The following is a 21,493-nucleotide window of genomic DNA, read 5'->3' as shown; positions in this document are numbered from 1 at the left end:
AAAAGAAGTTGCATTTTTTGTCTCCGTTATCACCCAGGTATGGACCTAGGGTAGAGGAGGAGGAGGGCCGTTGGTCCTGGAGCTGGCCTGTGGGAGCAGCCTCCCCTTGAGGACATGAGGTCTTTGTGCGTCTCACCTGTATGTGCACAATTTGCTGTCCTAAAAGATTATGCCCGGAAGATTCAGCTCTACGCATTGTTATCTGGGAGAACAGTGGTGTGTGCTATCTCTGGCGATCTGCCATTCCTCCAGCAGGCTCAGGAACTGTTCTGATCTAGAGATATTTCTACGCTTCTTCCTGCATCTCTTACAGAGCAAAATTACTGATCTTTGTTCGAACAAATCTCTGTTTGAAATCTTCAGGGGAGAGAAAGAGTAACATTACTGAGAAGAGGCATGTTACTCCACCATCCTGTAGAGAATGAATAAATGATGTTTTTGCTAGAGAGATTCCTTTCAGGCTTTGCTCTTATGTGAAAGATCACAGTATTTAAAGACAATTGGCAGAGGGAGGCCATTACGGGTATTTGGCAAGCTAGGTCTCTCACAACCTAACCCTTTCACAACAAAGACTGTCTTGTTTTGAGGTGGTACTCTCCCTTTTGGAGCAATATGGATCTTATCAGCCTCCACACAATCTATTCTTGGTGGCTTTCCTCTGGGCTACAAATTCTTGTCTAGTTTTACTTGCCTGTGGCTAGGTTTTTGATGATACTTATGCACCTAGGAGACAGACTGGCACCTACTGGGCTTCCAAAAATAAAGAAGATGTTCAATTCTTATTGATTTGTTATCTTCACCTGTAGGCACTGCTATGCTGTTCAAAAGTCAGTCCCCTCTACTTCTCTGGTCTTGCAATGTGAAACTGCACTGTGTGCTGTGCCCACTTGCCTGGGCGCTCATGAATGACCTGTGAGAAGGTCCTTCTTTAGGATGACACCAGCTGCAGGTGATTCAAGGTGCACTCTAGTAAATCATACATATCTTATTATCTAGTTGTCTTCTTAAGAATCACTGGTAAATTCATCTCTTCCATCTTGGTGAGCAGGAGATGACAGACTGCACTGCAGTAGGCAGGCCTGCTCGGCTGACCAGGGAAACTGAGAATAGGTAGGACTGCATGGTATAAACCAACAGAGAACCACCAGGAAAGGCCTGATCCAGACTTTTCGGAGATCTCAGTTCAAGACTTTCCACCTTCTCATAGTCTTGTTTTACCTAGGCAGCTGTCTCTCTGCTTCCTGCGGTGCCAACAACGATCTTTCTGAACCTACTGAATACATGACTCTGTCAGAGCAATAGTACGATTACCTGTCGGCTCTTTCTAGAAATAACCGAAAATTGACTGTGTCAAATGTGGAGGGCATAGGCGAAGAACACCCATGTTCCTTTTCCTCAACAGCCTTGGTAGTGCAATGCTTGAAAAATACTCGTGTGCACACCCAGGATGCAGCGAGAAGCACTCCCACCTGAGATCAGCCTCTGTGAAACGTCTCCATTTCCAGCGGCTCCCCCACTGCAGACCAGCGCCAGTGATGCCAATGGTTCCTGCAGAATGAGCACCCATGATGCCTCCGCTGCTGGGGCGGAGTGAGCAACAGTTTTCCTTACTGTTAAAGGACAGGGCTCTAACCCCGTTTCTCTCTTTGTCTTGGCGACAAACCACCAGGACTCAGTTTCGTAGCACATAGGCACAGCTTCAAAGTTCCCAGGCTACTTGGAAGGGAAGGGGCAGAGTTCAAACCAGGGGTTGCATACACCCTACAAAACTGGCCCCAAGCAGCCTGAGAAGCCTCACATCATTTGTTGAACCTATGGGAGAGCAGCTATGTCTGACCTCCAGAAACAGAGTTTAGGGTGTCTTTCCTCTTTGAATTAGTATTTCCTGAAATGCTGATTCACTGCAGGAAGAAGCAAGCAGTACAGGGAGAACAGGAGGAGAATTCATAACAGCTGGGTCAGAAAAGAGAGATAAAGCTTGAATTAATTTAAAGGCATAATCCTGATTTGCCCTGCAAACTTCTGTGTGAGGGGTTATAATTGCAAGACTGAATTATCTGTTTAGCAAATTTGTCTTCTCAAGTACAAAGTTAATTAAATTACTGTAAGTAACACAATAACGTATGTCTGAGAGATATTTATGCTCCAGGAAATAAAAATGTTATTTTTCAAGTTATCCTGCTAAAAAATAGCAAAGTAGGTACTGAAAGGCTCTACATATTTTGGCTGTAAACTTTTCATTTTGACAGCATGGCAAGGTACATGACCAGATTGCTCTCCCCTCTCTTTTTTTCTGTGACATTGAAATTCCACGAATGGCATCTTGCATCAGCGTTACATCATGTTAAGTATAATGCAATATTATGAGTCATTGTTATAAATCATGGGCACAGGCTGCATTAGAAGGCTTTTGTAATTCAAGAGCACACCAAGGTGGATTTTTATTCAGCGTTTCTCTTTGGAGGCATACCTAGGTGCACTAACTTTGCAATGTATCTTCATCCTCTGAATCAGTAGGGTTTCAGTTTTCCCTTTCAGCTCTAAGGCTCATAGAAGTGCAGTACGTGCCTAACAGTTGCTGCAAATATCAGACAAAGCTATGAGAAACCAGAAGGTGTTTCTGAAGTGGATCATGCAATGATCATAATAGACTGAAGTGCTTAGTGTTTATCCTTTAGGGAAAACTGTAATAATGTTGACATGAAACACCAGCATTTGGAAAGCATGGAGTTCAGGAGTTCTCCCGAGCTATTCTGTAAAGCCTACACTTACGACACTCACCCCCTTTACTTGTTAGCATCTCTGACCTCAGTTCTTCCAGTTCTAGTATAGTGTGCAATCACCACACCACTGCAAGAATTTAACTACCCTCTAGAGGAGAAAGCTCTTTCTACTTCATTCAAGATACCTTTTACTTTAACTAGCCTATTAGCCTGACTACAAGCAGCAGCACAGAACACAAGCTCTTGCAGATGAACCACTTGAAAGGTTGTAAGCATCTAGTGCTTTGTTAGAAAAGACACAAGACTAATAAAAGAGGCTCCCAAACAATTTAATATTTATAATTTTTCTGAATAGGCATGAAATTCTGGAGATTTACTAGTTCTGTCTGAACTAAGTCTTAAAGCATGGGAAAACGTGGCATTATCCCTGCTTGCACCCATGTCTCAGTTTGGCTGCCTGCAGTGGAGAGGGAGTGCAGCTTGTGGGCTTGCAGCCCCACTGGGGTGGCCCTGCCCAAGGCAGACCACAGCCCTCCAGGGGGACCCCAGCAGGAGCTCCATTTCCAGAAGATGGTCAGAGATGCATACTGCCTGGCAAGTGCAGTGCTAGCAGGGTACAGTCGGTGTGCCAGAAGGACACAGGGCCCATAGATTCCTTCCCACATAGATGTACCAGCTGTAATCTGGCCCTAAGCAATCTCAGCACACAGCGCAATTGGCTAATAGTAACCAAAGACATGCACTTCTGTATTCAGCTGTCTCTCAGCTCCATCGGAAGGAACGTCTCTAATGGCACACGTGCACCAGAATGAAGTTTGCCTGTGTCTGGAGCTGCTGAAAATTACCATAGACTCCAGAGAGTCTAGGAGACCAGCTTCGAGCAGAGCAGAACTGGGTGAGGCTGCCCTGATACTCCTGGCACCAGCCATCAAGTGATTTTATAGTATCATCAGCACAGCCACATGTTTCTCGGAGTTCAGAACTTAACAGTGCCTTTGCAATTGCACTTAACATTTTCCAATGTTTTTTCCCCTTCTTTTTTTTGGCACAGGCACAGAAATGTTCCTGATTTTTGTATTCAGAAGCTTCTAGTTCTTAATGTTAGGGATGGTCCTTAAATACAAAGCTGATGAATTATTTTCCTCTTTACTGGTAGATACTAACTACTTGTGAAGCAATCAAAGCTGTGGTACATTCCTGATTTAGAGTGGCTTGAAGTTGGAAAACATTTTTCAGGAGTAACTTTCTACTTCTAATTACAAGTTCCTGTGAGGGATCCTGAAGAGAGAAGCATACCCAGGACTAGCTGTGATGCCCACTTGCTCAAGAGCTTGTTCATTTACATCCAGTTCCCCTTACTAATCCTGCACTTGGCCCTCCATCGTCAACAGATGTGTTGAGCACCTAAGAGCAATGAGCACAATGCTTAGCCCTGTGCTGCACCTGCAACACACAACTCACTGAGCCCTTTCCGAGGTTTCTTGCCTGGCTGATAAGAGACCAGAAAAAGGCCTCCTATGTGTCCATTCCCACAGGAAGATGGGGAGCTTGGTCTGTTGGCAGGGAGGTGCCCCTTGTTGATAGTGGCCGTAGCAATTCTGAGAGACTTCAACTGTAGCTGTTTAGATCCCTGACAGATGAGGTTGGCAGACATGTTAACACGGAGCCTGGCAGTGGCGAACGGGGCAGAGCAGTGGCACAACTGTAATGGAGATAACCATGCCTAAAACACCACACAAACAATCTTCAGCCAGAGCAACACACAGCACTTCCACTCACAAAGCAATGGTAGTCTTAACAAATGAAAAATGTGTCTCCACTGCTAAAATGTCACGTAACATCTAGAAAATCTGATGTTAGGTGCACCAAGTATGCCGATGTAGAATGTTCTGGTAGCTGGCTTGCTTAATTAAGCTGTACAATATTTTGCCTAGATTAAACTGGGCAGATGAAGAAGGTTTAGGAGAAGGTTTATACATGTGACTTGTGCCTCGCTGTGACGAGATGGAATACGTAAAAAACACTTCTGACAAATCTCCCTGACATGGCTGTAAGGTACAGGCAAAGAGGAGTGTCCACCCACAGACCTGGGTCCATCCAGTAATAGCACGTTATCCAAGGTAAACCCAGTCCCGTCCCACCCTACAGTTCCTGCGCTTCACGCCCCCCTGCTCAGAGAACCTCCCTTGTCTCCCAGCGCTCCAGCCTGAAGGCCTGGCACCACAGCTGTAGTTCAGTGCAATTAGAAAAGGAGTATTAGGTGCAACAAAGTCTTTCCTGGCAACTTCATCACCACATGTTTGCTGGGGGGCAGCAGGATTTCCAGAAAGGCCAAGCACTGAAGTTGGAGGAAGTCCAAGTCACTGAATAGGAAAACTCCCACTGAAGTTGGTGGGACCACAGAACACAGCTGAGTGCTCCCAAAAACCCCATCCCTACTGAGTGTTTGCAGTGCACAACAAGACTCTGCTGGGCAATTTCCTAGGTGTGAAAAAAAATATACATTCTGTGCACTCTTACAGTATTTTGTTTGTATTTGAAAGGATCAAAGTTCTATTTTATGGCTTTCCTACTTTTTTAAGATAATAGTCTTAAAACAAGTCCAAACTTGACAGACAAGCTCTGCATCTTCTCAACAGCCCAGGGTAAAGATAAAGGGAACATTAATGTTAGTCTAAATTATGAGAGGGAATGGGACTGCACAAGTAACTGTAATCCACAAGAATGAATTTTCATTCCACTTGTCCTCCACTTTCAGCTAATCAGAAATTGTGATACATGGTCCTACTTGTATTTTGGCTTTCAACTCCCTCCTATATCTTATGTGGTTGAAAACTGAATTCCTGATTTACACTGAAGATTAGGGAATGATAAATGCTATCACTTACCTGCAGTTGCAATTTTAGAGGATTCTGGCATTATGAGCAAAACATGCATTTCATGTATAGGATAACTAGAGCTGACAGTCTGTCATATTGCTGACAAAGATAGCTGAGACTGAGGGCCAGGGTCTGTTAATAAATAACAAAGATCTCAAATTCCATATTTAATATCATGCACCTTTTATAACTGAAATAATCAGATGCTTGCTATAATGATTAATTTGCTCAGCAAAGCTACTGGCTGGGTTACACATTTATGGACATTTTCTAATTTAATTCGGTCTTTCTCTTTGGACAGTTAGCAACATTTCCCACAGGGCATACACTTGTCAGTCAGTACTCAGAGGGGAACATCATCTAGATGAAAATAGTTGCTGTATAGATTATTTGGTTCTCCTAGTGTTTTCATCACATTTGCATGGGACCCTTGGTAGAGTCTTCAGCGTCTCATGTTGCAGAAAAAAAGCCCTCATTTCTAAACAAACATTACTGACTTGAAACAAATGCAGCTGTCACAAAGCATAATCCCTTCAAAGCAAATACGTGCTATGTGTGGGTATTGTACATCTTATGCTGATCATGTAATAAAAGTTGTAAGAAAGAGAAAACATAGTGCCTATTAGCCTTAACTCTGACCTATGAGCATGGCTGGTTTGCCTTGTATTATTTCTATTAACCTGTGCTTTTTGATGTTTTATTGAGAAATTCAATCAGAATCCAAAATTTTTGAGCTTCATACCTAAATTTAGGCCTAAGTTGTTGCAAAATTTTCAGAAATAGCTGATGAGCACAGTTCTGCTTCTCCTGTATTCCCCAGATGACATTTATCACACTTCAAATGTAGTTTTCCAAACTTAAGACTGATTTCCTTGCATAAAACTAGACACTTCCGTCTCCATATTTCAGCAATTTTAGCAAAACCCAACAGAATACAGGTAGGTATTAGCCAAATTAGCAGGAAACTAACGGTTAGGCCAGGCTACTCACTGAGAACATTTTTAATACACAAACAGGCAGTGTTTATACCACACATAAAGTTTACACTGAATTATGCTGGAGATCTTGCACTGTGCAGTCTCATTCATTGCATCTCTGACAAAGTATACCCCTTCATCACGTAACTCGAGGTTTGCGTGGTTGAATCTCCTCTACCGTGCTGTGTCAACAGGGACAGAAAGTGGAATCTTCTACAGTTACAACATAAACCGCTAGAGTCTGAGCTGAAAGTATCTCCAGGAACATTTGAAGAGCCTTGCAATGATGAGTCAGTAACATGAACTGAGTTGCCTGGGCTAAGCAGAGACATTTGGAACAATACATAGCAGAGGTTTTGGTAAAGATGAAAGTTAAACCAAGGTTTGGTTCAAATGCTTTATTAGACACTTGGTGGCAGAAAACTCTGAAGTCATGAAGCCCTGAACACTTACCAAAAGCAATAATTGCTAGCATTTGCTGTACAAATGGAACAGACTCTTGCTTTAATGGAAAGAATTTCCAGGTATTTTTGAAGTAAACAATTAAAAAATCAATTAAATGGAGAACAACCTTTTAGTCCAAGGACACAAACAAGGCATGTTTTGGTACTGGAAGAATGTAGAATGGATCTATTAAAGGATAAGGGTTTCAGGTAATTGCCGAGAGAATGTTTGGCCCTGCGTGGCCAATTAGGGCCAAAAGGCACTAGTATTAATTTGCATTACAACTGGTTATTGAAATGACCCTGAGCCTTCTGGTATGTAAAAGTGAGATGTACCTAATGGACTACATTTGGTCCTCTGGGACAAACAGAAGGAAAGTGTCAGTATTCACAGACTCTAAATCAGATCTAAGCCAACATGTATTGCTAGTGCTCTGGCAATGGGTTCTCTTGGTAGTATCAGCTGGTGGCCTAGACTAAGGAAACTAGCCGTGCCTTAAGCATACTAGATCTTAAACTAAATGTAAGACCACACACTATTATGAGTACAACCATGTATTCCCTTACAGGGCTATTCCCACATGAGATTTTGATTGAGTCATAGCACATACTGTTATCTTTGGGTACAAATCTTGCAGTCATGAAACAATTAACTATTGAGATGGTACAATAGTTAGCATGTAAATAAAGAAGTTCAATAAGGAGTCAAGAATATGTGTCCAAAAGGCTTGGATTAAGACCTTGGCTAAAAAAGAAAAGCTCCAGGAAACGTAAACAATGAAACAGTGGAGATGCTCTCCTGCAAAAGCACGTCTTACAGGCAATGACAAACTCTTTGTTTGTGAATTGCCCGGGATCTAACAACACTAGCCTTCACACTGCCACCTGGAGTATTTAGAGGATCTGTATCCTCCCTATGGTCTTTTATTTCACAGAAGTTGCTTCAAGATGTCTACCCTTTGTCATCTTTGGTTGAAATTACTAAAAAGGTGCAGCCGTTACCAATGGGACATGAGAAGATAGGAAGGCAGAAGGGAGCCAGAGACCAAGTGAGCATGCACTTAGACTTTCTTTTCTCAGGAAATCAACCTGAGAAGTCTGCCTTGCTATAGTTGGAGCAAATTTAGGCTAAAAGGTGCAATCAAAGTCTTAAAATATTTTCCAGGACATTATAAATTTAAATAACTATGCTAAGGAATACCTTTGCATTAAGATTTTTTTGTAATTCTATTTAACAGAATTATACTTTATATTAAGGTTCCTCTTAAAGAGAGATTTATAAAATTAATATCTGATTAATACATTAAATGTGTGCTGCAGACATGCGTGGTTTCTTTTATTGATGGGTTTATGTACTGGTGAAACTGGTGGTTAGAAGCTATTGTTACAGGCATCCTATGACCTTCTGAACTAAAGACCTAGAGCAGTTGGGTAGCCCTCTGTTAAAAACATCAATCTTGATATCAAGACTCACTTATACACGGCTTATAAAGAGGAACTATTAATGGTATTGTTGGATATTGCTACTTAACTCACCTATAAGTAGTAAACAGGTAGATCGATTAACAAAAAGCAACAGCTATGTCTGGTCTGGAGGGTGAGCTGACTGAGGGGAATTACATGCATCAATACAGTAAACCTCAAAAGCAGATTCCTGTTAATACGTGATTGCTCGCCTGTAAGACAAAAGCTTCAACTGTTGCTTAAAATACCTGTTAGAATGAAAAGGAGAAAATCTAATAAGCCGGGTAAGCAAGACAGAAAGCCAAAGAGGTTTGCTTAGACTGCACTAGGCATTATGCATAAAATTAGGAAATTCCACTTTCTTCTGTATAGGAGGAAATTTTCATTGACAACAGGCCAGAAGATCCTTGTTAAAATTCTTGGCCTGAATACGGGCATGCTGATCTTGGCAGCTGCTAGGCTACAGAGATAGGCTCTGCTGGTAGGATCTTATCTCTGATAAGTGGAAGCTATTTGAAAACATGGAAGTGTGGATCTATTGTCCCAACTGCAACTGGAGGGGGAAAACTCTAATGTATAAAATTTAATTTGAAAATCATCTTTGTGGAACAATTATTCTCACAAGCATATTACAATTAACACCAAAATCATGTTACTTTATGATAATGTGAATATTTTGAATAGTAAACACAAAGTGTGTGGAAATATGTTCACAAAACACAATGTGTTATTGTGATCAAGTTTCTGCCTTATGAAAACTAAAATAATTGCCTGCTGATTAGCTGGAGGAGTAATGGGAAATTTCTCTTAAAATGACAAGAATAGCTATCACTTTCCTGAGCAGCTCTTGCTTGATGTGCCAGCATGGTGATATCCCACCCAGGGTACAACCATCCTTGGCAATGGGCTTGTAGTCTCTGCCACGGTCTAGGTCAATGTTATCTCTGCAAAACAGCACGACTGAAGGGAATGGAAGTGAGTTTGAGAGAGCTCAGGTGCTCTTTCCTGCTGAATAAAGGGTATGTAGGCAGAGCGGGCAATGGGTACACCTTCGGGGTCATTTACCAAGTTGTGAACAGTATGTTAAGTATTAGGATTGAATCTTAAAGATGTCTCTCTGTGAATCAAACATGAAGATACCTTGTGCTTCTTTCTAGACCAAAGGAGTTAATAAGAAGTTAAGCTAAGAAATACTGCGTTTTTATAAAGGCAGTACTGAAAAATGAAAGTAGAAGTACTTTAAAATCACCTGAAAAGCTTGATAGAAAGGAAAAACATCCCTTGTTTACTAAACTACTGGCTTGGAGAACCAAAATTTATATAAGTTTTTCAGCATGAGAAATATGCCTTGCATCGTATTATCTGCTGAGTACCTAAGGGTTAACTCTCATAGTTTGGTATGCAACTAAATGAACCTATAATTAACTGTGTGTGGCTATTGGTTAAAAATGTTTGGAAGCAATATGAAGTGATATTATTTTGCAACTAGTACTCCTGCCAGTACCTGGCTTTATTAGTTTAGCACAAGAGGTGTTTTCTGATTAGTTGTCTGGAACAAGTAAGACGGTTCTTTTGGTTTCTATCACTCTTTGGAAACTTTTCTCCTGACAGCTTAAGCATTTGTCAAAATTCTCTACCTGGTTGCTCCCAATTCTTTACTATACAATGCCAGCACCACTTCATTTGAGTGCTTCACTACCAGTGGGGAGAGTTACACGGAAGATGAAGTTTAGTGAGAATGAGTCAACCCTGTACCATTCCTCTCTGTGTACATTAGCTGCGACAAGGGTGAATTCCAGTTGTGTCATTTCCTGTTTTCCTTACAGTTTTTACATGAAGAATGACTCAGGCTCCATGACATAGCCCAAAGTGATAGGCAGCAATGACATCCCTGCCTGAATAACCCCCAAGCCTTTAACTCACTGTGCTCCCAAACTGAGGAGCATAAATAAGTTTAGTTCATCTTATCTGGCAGCACTTCCAATTTCTTCAGAAATTCAGCATGCTAAAATATAAACTATAAGCACAATTACTTTCTTTCTTTTTACAAAACCCCAAACACTCCATCCTATATTTTAATGACAGCTTGATGCATTGACATTTAGAAGCCCCGAGTATGGATGAAGATCACTGTCCCAAGGTCAAAACTAAAACCAGACACACTGGACATAGGATGCTGGAAGAATTATATTGACTTTGAAGAGGTCGAGGTCGGCAGACATCACTCAGTTAAGATTTCATTGACTTTATTACTCTGATCCATACATTGACTGCAGCATTGGGCTCCTAGACTGAAGTAGGGATTAGGGAAAATGGCGTTTTAAGCAATGGACATTCATCATCTTTTTAATACATGGCGAAATACAGCACAGAGGCCTGTTTTAGGAGAATCAGAATTTTGGAGGGATTTTTAGTTTGTGACCAGAATGTAAGGAAGGTAGATATGATCTAAGAAGAAATGTTATGTTGGTAACACGTCCAAATCCAGAAAAATTGCTGTCTCATTTTCTTTGTAAACTCTCTTAGTGTCAGTGAACACCATGTTGTTTCTTTATTTTCAAAACTCCTTGATCATCATCTTTCATTCACTTCTGGCATGAACATGCTATCCAGTATCTTTTTGGAGAGGAAGATATGTACTGTAGAAAACTTACATAGTGATAGGAAGGTGAACTAGATACTCTGTCCATAACTCTGTAGCCCCCCCACCCCTTTCCAGTCTATTTTAGCTTCATTGTACAAAGTGCCCAGGTAGGCCAGACAACCAGACTATTCAGTATTTCACAAGCTAAAATCCATCATATCCACAGTATCAGTTTTGCTTGGACAGCAGCAAATAACGATTCTAGATAAATTTTCCCTTAACCTTACAATCCCTTTTCAGTAAGGGGCAAGGAAATCACACTTTCACTTAAACAAATATAGAATATAAAATAACATGTTGAATGTCTTTAAGACAATTCAGCTATATTCCGATAATAGTGGGTGAAAGCACATTAAAAGAAACCAGATATTTTTCAGAACTATTTTTTCCAAGTTCCTATTTATGACTGATCTTTAAACTTCCTACATGATGACACTTACTTGGCGCTGCATTGATCCAGTCTAATCTAGGTGATAATGGGTCTCCCAAGAGTTATTTTCTAAAAACAAGTAGTTTATCAAACACATTGACAGTTATGTTTTCAAATTATTTCCATTTTTTCGGTTAAAATATTTGCCTTGCTTTTAAATAGAAAAATCCACAAAACCAAAATGCAAGTCAGACCGGTCTTGCAGACAGATGCACCAAGAAGCCATCACAGCAGTAACACCTCAATAAACTGTCAAGCCAGCTTTCAAGTACTGAGCTTTTGTCATTAGCAACTCAGAAGGTCCCACACCAGGAAGCCCCCATCTCACAGCCTATTTGCCAATAGACAGGAGGAACATGCTACTTTCAACCTATTTCCTGATATAAAACTTGCCTAAGCAATAGTTTAGTAATTTGTAGTTGAGAAAAACTTTTATAAGAGGACTTCCTGCTAACAGGAGCAAGAGTGGGTAAGAAGGTTTTGTATTTGATATTACACAGAAAACTTTGTCACCCACCACGTCCCTTGAGAGTATGCGAAACTCAACCTGAAGCTCGCAGTTCCAGCTTGTGAATTAATGGTTTCGATTTACATTTTGATGACCAGAGAGAGAGAGACGAGGGTGCAGGTACTTTCTCTCTGGGGAAAACTGGAATGTGTTCATGAGAGATGTAAAAAGGCAAGGAATCCCACAGACTAGCTCGCAGCTGTTATCAGATATGATGGAAAAGGGAGGGGGTGAGGGAGAAGAGAATACCTGGCATGAGACCTGCTCTGAGGAGGGACCGTCTGATGTGGCAGTGTGGATTTCTGCATGTATCATTCCTCTCAAATCCGTATCAGATTTTGCTGAGCTATTAACATCAGGTGTTGCCGCATCATGCCCACTATCTCTGCAAGCAGTATCTTGATGAAGATAAATAAAAACTTAAGAACCTTATTTGACTTTCACAGGCCATGATTAGATTTGCAGAGCTGTCAGAGAAAAAATATTGAGGAATGAGCAAGCTAGATACAGGCTCTAAGCCACATACATGAAATCTACTTTCATAGTTACTTTTGCAAAACAGGGAGTTTTGGCAGAAGTTTATCCTAGGAGCAGCTACGGTGGGATATAAGGTGTTCTCTTAGAAAGACGACTCACTGACAGAAAGCTAAAGTATTATGACACCTTGTTTTGTTTCACATAGCAGTTCCTACAGTTTGAAAAAAGGCAAGGGCCATGCCTTATGGTTTAATTTAAGAGCATTATTAGGTTGTGTGAGAATCTGTTGCATTAAATCTCTCCTTTTAAAAACAGCTATGTCCAACTACTCTTCAAAAATAACAATTATGAAAGCATCCCGTGACATTTATTTTCTACTGCTCTTTGTTTTTTGGTCCCAGAAGTAGTGATAAATTGATTTAGCACATGGCAAGTCATGAAGGTTATCAGAAGTATAAGAAAAATATGCAGGAGAAAATATTTTTTTCTGCATTCCTCTCATCTTTTACTGCCCTTGCTCTCAGACTTCTGTGTTCATTTGCTATTCTGCACAGTGCCAGTCATTGAATGAGGGGTATTAGGTCTTCTGTCCTCTAATTTAAAGAATACAACTTACCCAGGGAAAGAGAAGAACATCTCATTCAGTTTGTGTGTGCTGACAACAGTGCATGAGTACTGTGACCATACAGAAAGACTAACTAATATTTTTTTCTTTACTTGTTTGATATATTGTGGAAATAGAAGCTGCATTTAAAAATAATATCTGCATATAGTCAACTTTTCTATAAAGCCGAAGTAAAGGGCAACTGATATTCCAGGACAGAATGTATGAAAATAATTATGAAACTCTAAAAAATGCATATAAGAAATGTAAGGAACTTCCTGCTTTGTGGCAGCATAGAAAAAAGTCAGAAACAGTACACAAAAGGTTAAACTTATGAGCGCGCAACATTTCTGAAGTCTTCATTGTTAAGGGTATAATGAGTTACAATCTGGAAAAAGTGTTTCTGCGCTTTAAAATAGGATATCCATTATTGAAGGTAGATGGTGATATAGGGAAATACCACCCATCTGTGATGTTTCTAGCTTTATGTCATTTATCAGCATTCTCTTGGCTGTCTTCATAGTTAGTCCTCAGACCAGCATGTTGCCTGATTTTCTTTAGAACACCTATTCCTAGGAAGGTGCAATGGTGATTTGATTGATGTAGGTCACATGCTGTGGTGATTTCCCAGCCTTTTTTTTATTTGAAACAAAAAATTTCTTGTTATCAGAAAAATGGTTCAACCTGCCAGGGGTCATAGTATTTCTGAGATAGTCATGGCTCACAGTCTTCAGCGTATCGAATTTGTTTGATACTGACATCAGATATTATTCTTTTGTACAGATTTACTAATCAAAAACATAAGAAAAAAAATCTTTTGGCTGTGCTTAATAAGGTCTTCATAATATGTTCAACTGAAATATGAAAGACTGTCTGGAATGAGTCACTGTTAATACGGGACACAATCGGTTCCAAACTCATCCACAGTTAGTTTGCCATAGGATATCAATGCAAAATATGTTATGTTTCTATGGAACAGGTTTTACAACAGCTATATTAATATAGTTAGTGAACATCCACTGATGGGAAATAATATTTTCTGTTTAAATATGCTTTTGCTAACTTTAAACTTGCATTTGGGTACTTTTTTATTATGCTGTTTCTCTCATATATTAAAGATTTCACAGGGTTTGTCTTCAACAGCAGTGTTTCTTCTTTTATACTCTCTCATGCTCATTTTTGTTTTCCAATCAAAAAGCACCAAATATTACTTCTACTTTCCTCAAGTTTCAGACCTCTGGTGTTAAGACAGTCCTACAAGTTACTTAAACAGTAACATCCTTTTGAGATTACTGTCACACTTGAATAAAACAAGTGGCAGAGTAATTTCCTAGTCATTTTAATTAGACATAGTCCTTTTACTGCTTGTCAAATCAATCTTACATATACATCCACTGCCCTTTTCAATGCCTAGTCTCACTCTAAACCTCACTGCCTGTTGCTCTAGTATGATTTGGTTCTCGAGTAAGTTCATTTGTTGAAAGACTAAATGTGAGATGACTTTATTGTATTAGTTTAAAACAATATCTTTACTCAATGAATCCTTCTTCAAAAGCAAAACCCGTATCTCTAATATCATTCCTGAAGTTTGAGGAGCTTTGTCTTATCGCTACAATTGCCTCTGAAAGTAATATAAATCATAAATCCTCATCTGCCACAAGCTGAGAAGGGCAGGGTTGCATCTGTCCATTGGCCTCCCCAGCCCACAGAAATGTTGTGACCACTCTCCGGGCCTTGCCATGTTCTCTGGAGTGAAAAATTCACTCTCATTTTGCCAATAGTTGTGTTTTCTTTGACCTATAGTAAAGGTATGTGTGCAGGCACTTGTAGGAGACAGGTATTTCCTGACCCAGATGATCTGATGTGATTATGGCCTCGGTGGGATAGGAATTGGTGTCTGTTGTCTCACTAATTACATCTGCTTCACATGTAGTCTGGAGACCGAGTTATTTCTGATGAAGCAGTAAAGGGTCCCTGGCCTCAGGCACTGTGCTATTGGCAGCGTATTGACTGTGAGGCAGGATTTCGTTTCCATGGGAATCCTGTTGGTGAAGGAGAATGCACTGGTGGTGCAATGGTCACTATTTCGTGCTGTAAGTCCTTCGGGACAGCTTTGGCATCGAGTGCTTTAGAGTTCTGGTGACTGAACCCAGGGCTGTGCAGTACCTGGACCCCATGTGAGTGGGGTGTGGGGTCCCAGACTGCCCCGGCAGATGCATTTGGAAAGTCAGCTGACTTTAGATGCTGGAAACGCAGGGTGGTACACACCGCCGAGTAACTCGGGTAACAGAGATGCTGAGCTGAGAAAACCCACCGCGCGAGGGTCACCAGTGGTTCTGAGCACCCACAGCGCCTGTCCCAGCACCCTGAGGACACACTTCCCGCATGGCTGCAGGGCAGCGGCGGCAGCACTCGTAAGCAAATGCCACTCCCACACCGAGTCGCACCAGGCAGCACTTTCTGCTGGTTTCACTGGAAACCAGGGCTGTTGGCTTAGCCAGCTCCCAGCCAGGGTGCCAGGACCAGCCAGCCTGCCCGCTGCAGGACCACAGTGCTGGTACCAGCCCATGCAGCTCCTGGGCTGCGGGGTTCTCCAGAGCTACGGCTTGCCACCCTACGCATTCTCTGCAAAACTGGAGGTGAAGAAAAAACATGTTAAGTTCCTAATGGCAGTGCCCAAAGGTACTGTATCTGAAGATAACATCAATAGGGAGAGCCAGCGCAAGTTCTCTTCACACAAACTATTTCCCAGAGGCTAATGGCAAGAGGGAGAGAGAGAGAGAAAAACAAGTACTGACAGTTTACTGTAGGAGCTCAAAGAAAAAGTGGACAAAGCTAAAAGAACTCCAGCTCTTTGTTCACATTTAATCCAGTTCAGAGCATTCACTGGTGCATACAGATTTACTTTCCATGGCTGACGGAGCTGGATATGGTAATTTGGTAAGAAACAGAGGAGCTAGGATTTAAATTTTGTGCCCTTCAGGCTCTTACTTTTTAGGAAAAGTCAGTCTATAACATATGTAAAGTTTTAATCTAATGCAAAAAGTGTGAGCTGCTGGCTTATACCTTCAAAGAAACAAATCCTGATCTTGAGAGGTCAAGAACGCTTTCTGGTTGTAACACAGACCAAGTTTTTAAGGGGTAGAGCACTTCTTTTGGCTCACGGAAACCAAGGGAAAGACTGAGGCCTCCTGTCCCTACCCAAAAAAATCCCCTATTTTATTTTCTTCCTTCTCTTTTCAACTCTCATCTTGAATTTATAAAGGCACCCATTTATCAGAGGCTACTAGAATAATCTAACGGTATTAAGATACCACCATCCACATATTTTAATGCAAAACAAATAGTCCAAGCACCTGATATCACAGTACAATAAAACTATCAAATCACCATTGCAGGCTTTTGCTTTTGCTGAGGATGGATGGTTCAAGTTACATGTAGCCTATTTTCTAAAGGCTACAGAGTCAATTCATCTCTGGCTGAATTTGCAAAACACCCCATTGAAAGACAGCACCAGCAAGGAGGATATATATACAAGAACAGAACCAACAAAAGGGTTTGTGAGCAAAAGGTAGAGAGGCTGGGTTAGAAAAGGCAGAACTGGAAGGGGAAGTTCAGTTGCAGACTACAGTGGACCCAGATTAGGCAGATATATTGGAGTGATTTCAGCACAGCGTATTGGAAGCGCACCCCCAACAAGTGCGTAGAGAAAAGGGAGGGTTAGCCAGTAACACTTAGGAAGTGCTACCTCCAAAAAAAAAAAAAAAAAGAAAAAAAAGAGAGAGAACAATAGATGTGGCACAGCATTAAAAGGCAAAACTCCTTCTCATCCCTCTGCCCCCTCCCACCCCTCTCCAAGCATTTTTGGTCATCTGAGAAGGACCCCTTGCACTTGGGCTCAACTAGTATTGTCCAAACTTCTCATGTTCAGACAAAACCAGACCTTTTTAGCCTAACTGCTTGTGCCCAGCCTTGGCTGAGACCAGAAAAGCAGAAGCTCGTTCTGGTTGGCATCGTGTCACCCAGAGCAGGACACCAACACGTGACACGAGGCCGCCCGGTTGCTGAACTGCTCCAGCCGCTTGCTCAGCTCTTTCCAGTGGAACTACTCGTTCTCTCAGAGATTGCTGGCTGTAGATGGGATGTTAACGAAATAAACCAAAAGGCAATTTAAGCTATTTAACTACACTTCAGGAAAAAAGACCTACCTGGATAGATGACACTAAGCCATGATGCATTTTGTATTAATGTTTCAAGTCAGTTTGGCAGATCCTGATGGAAGACGAGTTAGAAATATTTTGTTGCAAGTTTGAACATCGTACCAGGATATAAGGCCAGCCACTTGAACAAGAACAGTGATTGAATTAGGGCTGAGAAATGTATCCCTGGCTAGTTTCAAATTAAAAAAAGTGAGCTCTTAAAAAGGTACAAATGAGGCTAAAAGAATTTATGTTATTTTTCCGGTTTCTGTGCTATAACTCCTTTTCCATCTCCTCATCTATCTTCTAAGTGTACTACCTTATGAATGAGTGAGCAATAAAAGAAGTATGCAGTGGCTGAGAGAGAAACTCAAGATAACAAGATAATGCAAAATGTAAGCCAAAGCTTGAGCAGAAGTGCAAGTTAAGATGTAGATCTGAGTATAAAAGTTTCTCACATCTGAGTTTTAGGGCAGTCATTAGACAGTTTGCATGAAAAACTAATTTAAAACCAGTAGCACAAAATGTGACCTAATATATGCTAAGTTCACCTGTCAAAATCTTGGACGTTTTTTTCTAGGGGTTTTAATCCAGTCTTCAGACCACAAGTGCTGACACTTCACTTATAGACTAAAATAAAAATAAAGCTACTTTAATGCCATTTAAATCCCAATCTTCATTGAAAAGGAGCAGAGGAAGAACAATGAGTAATGAAGCAGCTACAAACTATCCTAAGGTTAGGCAATAGCAATTACTGTGCCTAGGTGACACGGGAACAGCCTCAAGACCAAAAGGTACAAGAATAATAAGCTGCTAAGTGTAGTCTTTAGGTTACTTGTTTTAAGGCTGCCAAGAACAGGACTGAGCTATGTTCACCAGTGTTAGTGCACGACTTATGATCTGCTGGCTGCACAACTTAAGATGTGCTCTTTCTCCTTGCCACCCCTAGTTTATGCTGAGATTTTAGACTTGAAGTCCCAGCACATGTGTCTAGCGTTTGAGCTGGACTTGGCTTCTCCAGTGCAGGCTGCCATTTTCAGCAGCAGCTGGTGGAAAGGCAAATGGTGTCTGCATGGCAAGTTTTCCAAAAGTCCAAAACTGAAGTGGGGGGTTATAGCAAAGGCTTAGTTCAATTTCCACGTCCCTGACCTCCCTCCAGCCTTCTAAGCTGCCTAGGCTTGGGGCTGCACAGATCAGCTGGGGTTTCTCAGGGGAAAAATTATGTGGCCACTCCCTGAACCCAAATAATCCCTCTGGCTGGGCTTTCCACTGCTGGTATCTGGCAGGTTAGGCAGAATTTAGTCATCAAAATTATTATGTTCTCTTTCAAGCAAAGACCAGCGGGAGATTAATTGCTGGAATTAGGTATGTTTTCTAGCATTAACCAAATGTAGCTACTAAGGGGGTCAGTTATAGGGCTCAGGACAGACAGCAGGGACGAAGCTGGTCTCCAATTTTATTTGGCAAAGACTGGGTTGGTAAACAAACAGCAAGAGGGAGAAGATACAGGGATAAAGTTTCAAGGGATGTGAAGGTTGAAGGGAAGATGAAGCTTGTTACCTTCAAAAGGAAAGTAGTGACAACTCAGGCATAAGCATGAGAGACCCCTACAAAGAAGAGAACAGGAGACAGGGTGGAGCAAGCCTTGATGTTTAGCTCTTAGAGATGCTTTTACAGTATTAAGGAGGTAGAAAATTTTTAACAAGAACTGGTGATAAAACATGAAACCAATCCCTCATCTTTACTCTTACCCTTTATGCTCTAAGACAGACCTAGTTTTCTTGCAAAGTAGCTGGGGTGTTTTTTATGCTCCATTATCCACGTGAGAGGAGCCCAAACACTTCAAACTCTCCAGAAAGTGCAAAGAACTTAAGACTATGGTGTATCAAAATAATAAGTTTTCCAAATTGGAGCATTAACTTGAAACATTTAGAACAGATGCTGCCTGTATGAATAAATTATCATCTGCTCTACATTGTTGATTAATGTGAGACCAACAGGAAGATAAGCATTGATAGACTTTATCAGCTTAATCACATATTGCACCAGCTTATGTCATCTTCAGGTGCAAGAACTGAAATGCAGTTTATTTTTGAACCTCTGTTTACAGAAATCAAGTTCTAGTACCTATTGTTGAACTTTCAAAGTATCCTGCATGTGGCATTTCATGTAAAGGTGTGATTTTCTGCCAGTTCCTAATTTCACTGCCATATGCCAAAAATTGCAACAACAGGCAAATCTGAAGCACTGTACGATCATATTGCAACTGAAAGTGAAGAAAAGCTGTGGCTAAGGGGGGTCCCATTTTGCCTTTTGTCTGTGGGCTATGAAATTAGGCAAAGTTATCTTTCCCGCTTAACTTGAAGTGCAAATGGGGAATCAGCTTTGCAGGCAAGACTCTTTTGACACTGGTGAGCACTTGCTACCTGGGGTAACAGTGTCACCAGGCAAGCAAAACCCACAGCTTTGGTGGGAACGTGGCTTATGTCTGGTGGCAACTTAGGCTGGATTCATTCAGTATGCATCAAATAACACTGTTTTTTTGAAGAGATTCTAGATTGTATTAACGCATCATTCTTTGTTCTTCCAAATACAGATTCTGGAAGAAAACATGAAGTTAGAGTGCAAGTGCCATGGGGTGTCGGGATCCTGTACCACTAAAACGTGCTGGACAACTCTGCCTAAATTCCGGGAGCTGGGCTACATCCTTAAGGACAAATACAACGAAGCTGTTCAAGTCGAACCAGTGAGAGCAAGTCGTAACAAGCGTCCAACCTTTCTCAAAATAAAGAAGCCACTTTCCTATCGCAAGCCCATGGATACAGATTTAGTGTACATAGAAAAATCTCCCAATTATTGTGAAGAAGACCCTGTCACTGGCAGCGTGGGAACGCAGGGAAGGATGTGCAACAAGACAGCCCAGCAGTCTAACGGCTGCGATCTGATGTGCTGTGGTCGAGGTTACAATACGCACCAGTACTCAAGAGTGTGGCAGTGCAACTGCAAATTTCATTGGTGCTGCTATGTTAAATGCAACACATGCAGTGAAAGAACAGAAGTATATACCTGTAAGTGAATACGTGGCTAGGCAGGCTGACATGTCCCTGGCCATGAATACATTTGCACATGCACTCAATGTACCTACACAAGACTGTAGGAAAGACCTGCTCTCCCAGAAGAAATGCTGATGAATGGAGCCCTCTCTTTTCTTCTCATGTTTCATTGCTTATGTGGATACACATTTCAGACTCTTATGAAAGTCAGCCAAGAAACAAAAACAAACAAACCCCACCCCGAGCCACCTGACACACAAAACAGAGAGAAAAAGATCATCTCAGTTAATCTGCACCTCTAAAGCGAGAAGCATTGACTGCCTTGTGAAGAGACACTGGTCAGAGAAAAATCTCTGAGCGTGGCAACTAACTTCTGGTTTGGAAAAAAGATGGTCAAAAACTTCAGTGTATAAGGAGCAGGGAGGGGTAGGGGAGAAATCCTCAAAAAAGGGCTCTGCACAGGATGGGATGGACAGTGCCCATCGTGAATTGCCCATGTGAGTGTGTGGATGACACAGATTTAGGCTTCCACACTTGTGAAAAGCTTCTGCTGGTCTTGCCCGTCTTTCCACTTCATACCATTTGCTACAGCGAGTAGAACTGTTGCCATTTTCTGTAGACACTGCTTTATCTGCCGTTTTCGTGTGTGTGTGCTGCAGATTTTAGCACAGGGATTTGGGACACTTGGGCATAATAATAGCAATATTTAACAATTTATTCAGATAAAACTAATATTAATTTATTTAATTAAAAAGAACTCTACCAACGTTTTTGGAACTATTCTGCAATTAAAGTAGATAGCTGGCTTTCCTTGTGGAATAATTTTTTAGAAACAGCAAGGAAAAATGGAGCTGTATATATTATTCTTAACTAGGATATTTCTATTAGTTGGACTTGCAGGATATGTTCTACAATACTAGATGTTTAAGTACAAAAGCTGGCATCTTTATATATATGTACATACACAGACACACACTGTTGTTTTTGGGGTTTTTTTTGTTCGTTTGTTTGTTTTCTCCTGTTTGCTGCTAGTTGTCTGGAACAAAAGTCAACTGGTAGGGGTTACAAATCTTTACCAGTTTTGGTGGTGTT

At 41.2% G+C, this 21,493-nt stretch overlaps 1 protein-coding gene across 1 annotated transcript in view; it reads left to right on the top strand.

Moving 5' to 3' along the window:
- The window catches only part of WNT7A (Wnt family member 7A), a 36,023-nt gene extending 14,861 nt beyond the window's left edge, over nucleotides 1-21,162 (top strand). The window contains exon 4 of the mRNA XM_075052571.1: nucleotides 19,945-21,162. Within this exon, the coding sequence (XP_074908672.1) occupies nucleotides 19,945-20,424 (480 nt within the window). The 3' untranslated portion in view covers nucleotides 20,425-21,162. The remainder of the gene's footprint in view (nucleotides 1-19,944) is intronic.
- Nucleotides 21,163-21,493: the final 331 nt, after the last annotated feature.

Source organism: Buteo buteo, chromosome 21 (assembly GCF_964188355.1).
Source record: "Buteo buteo chromosome 21, bButBut1.hap1.1, whole genome shotgun sequence".
Classification (NCBI taxonomy): domain Eukaryota; kingdom Metazoa; phylum Chordata; class Aves; order Accipitriformes; family Accipitridae; genus Buteo; species Buteo buteo.
The sequence above is the reverse complement of the archived record's forward strand: the minus strand, read 5'-3'. Positions and strand labels throughout refer to the sequence as shown.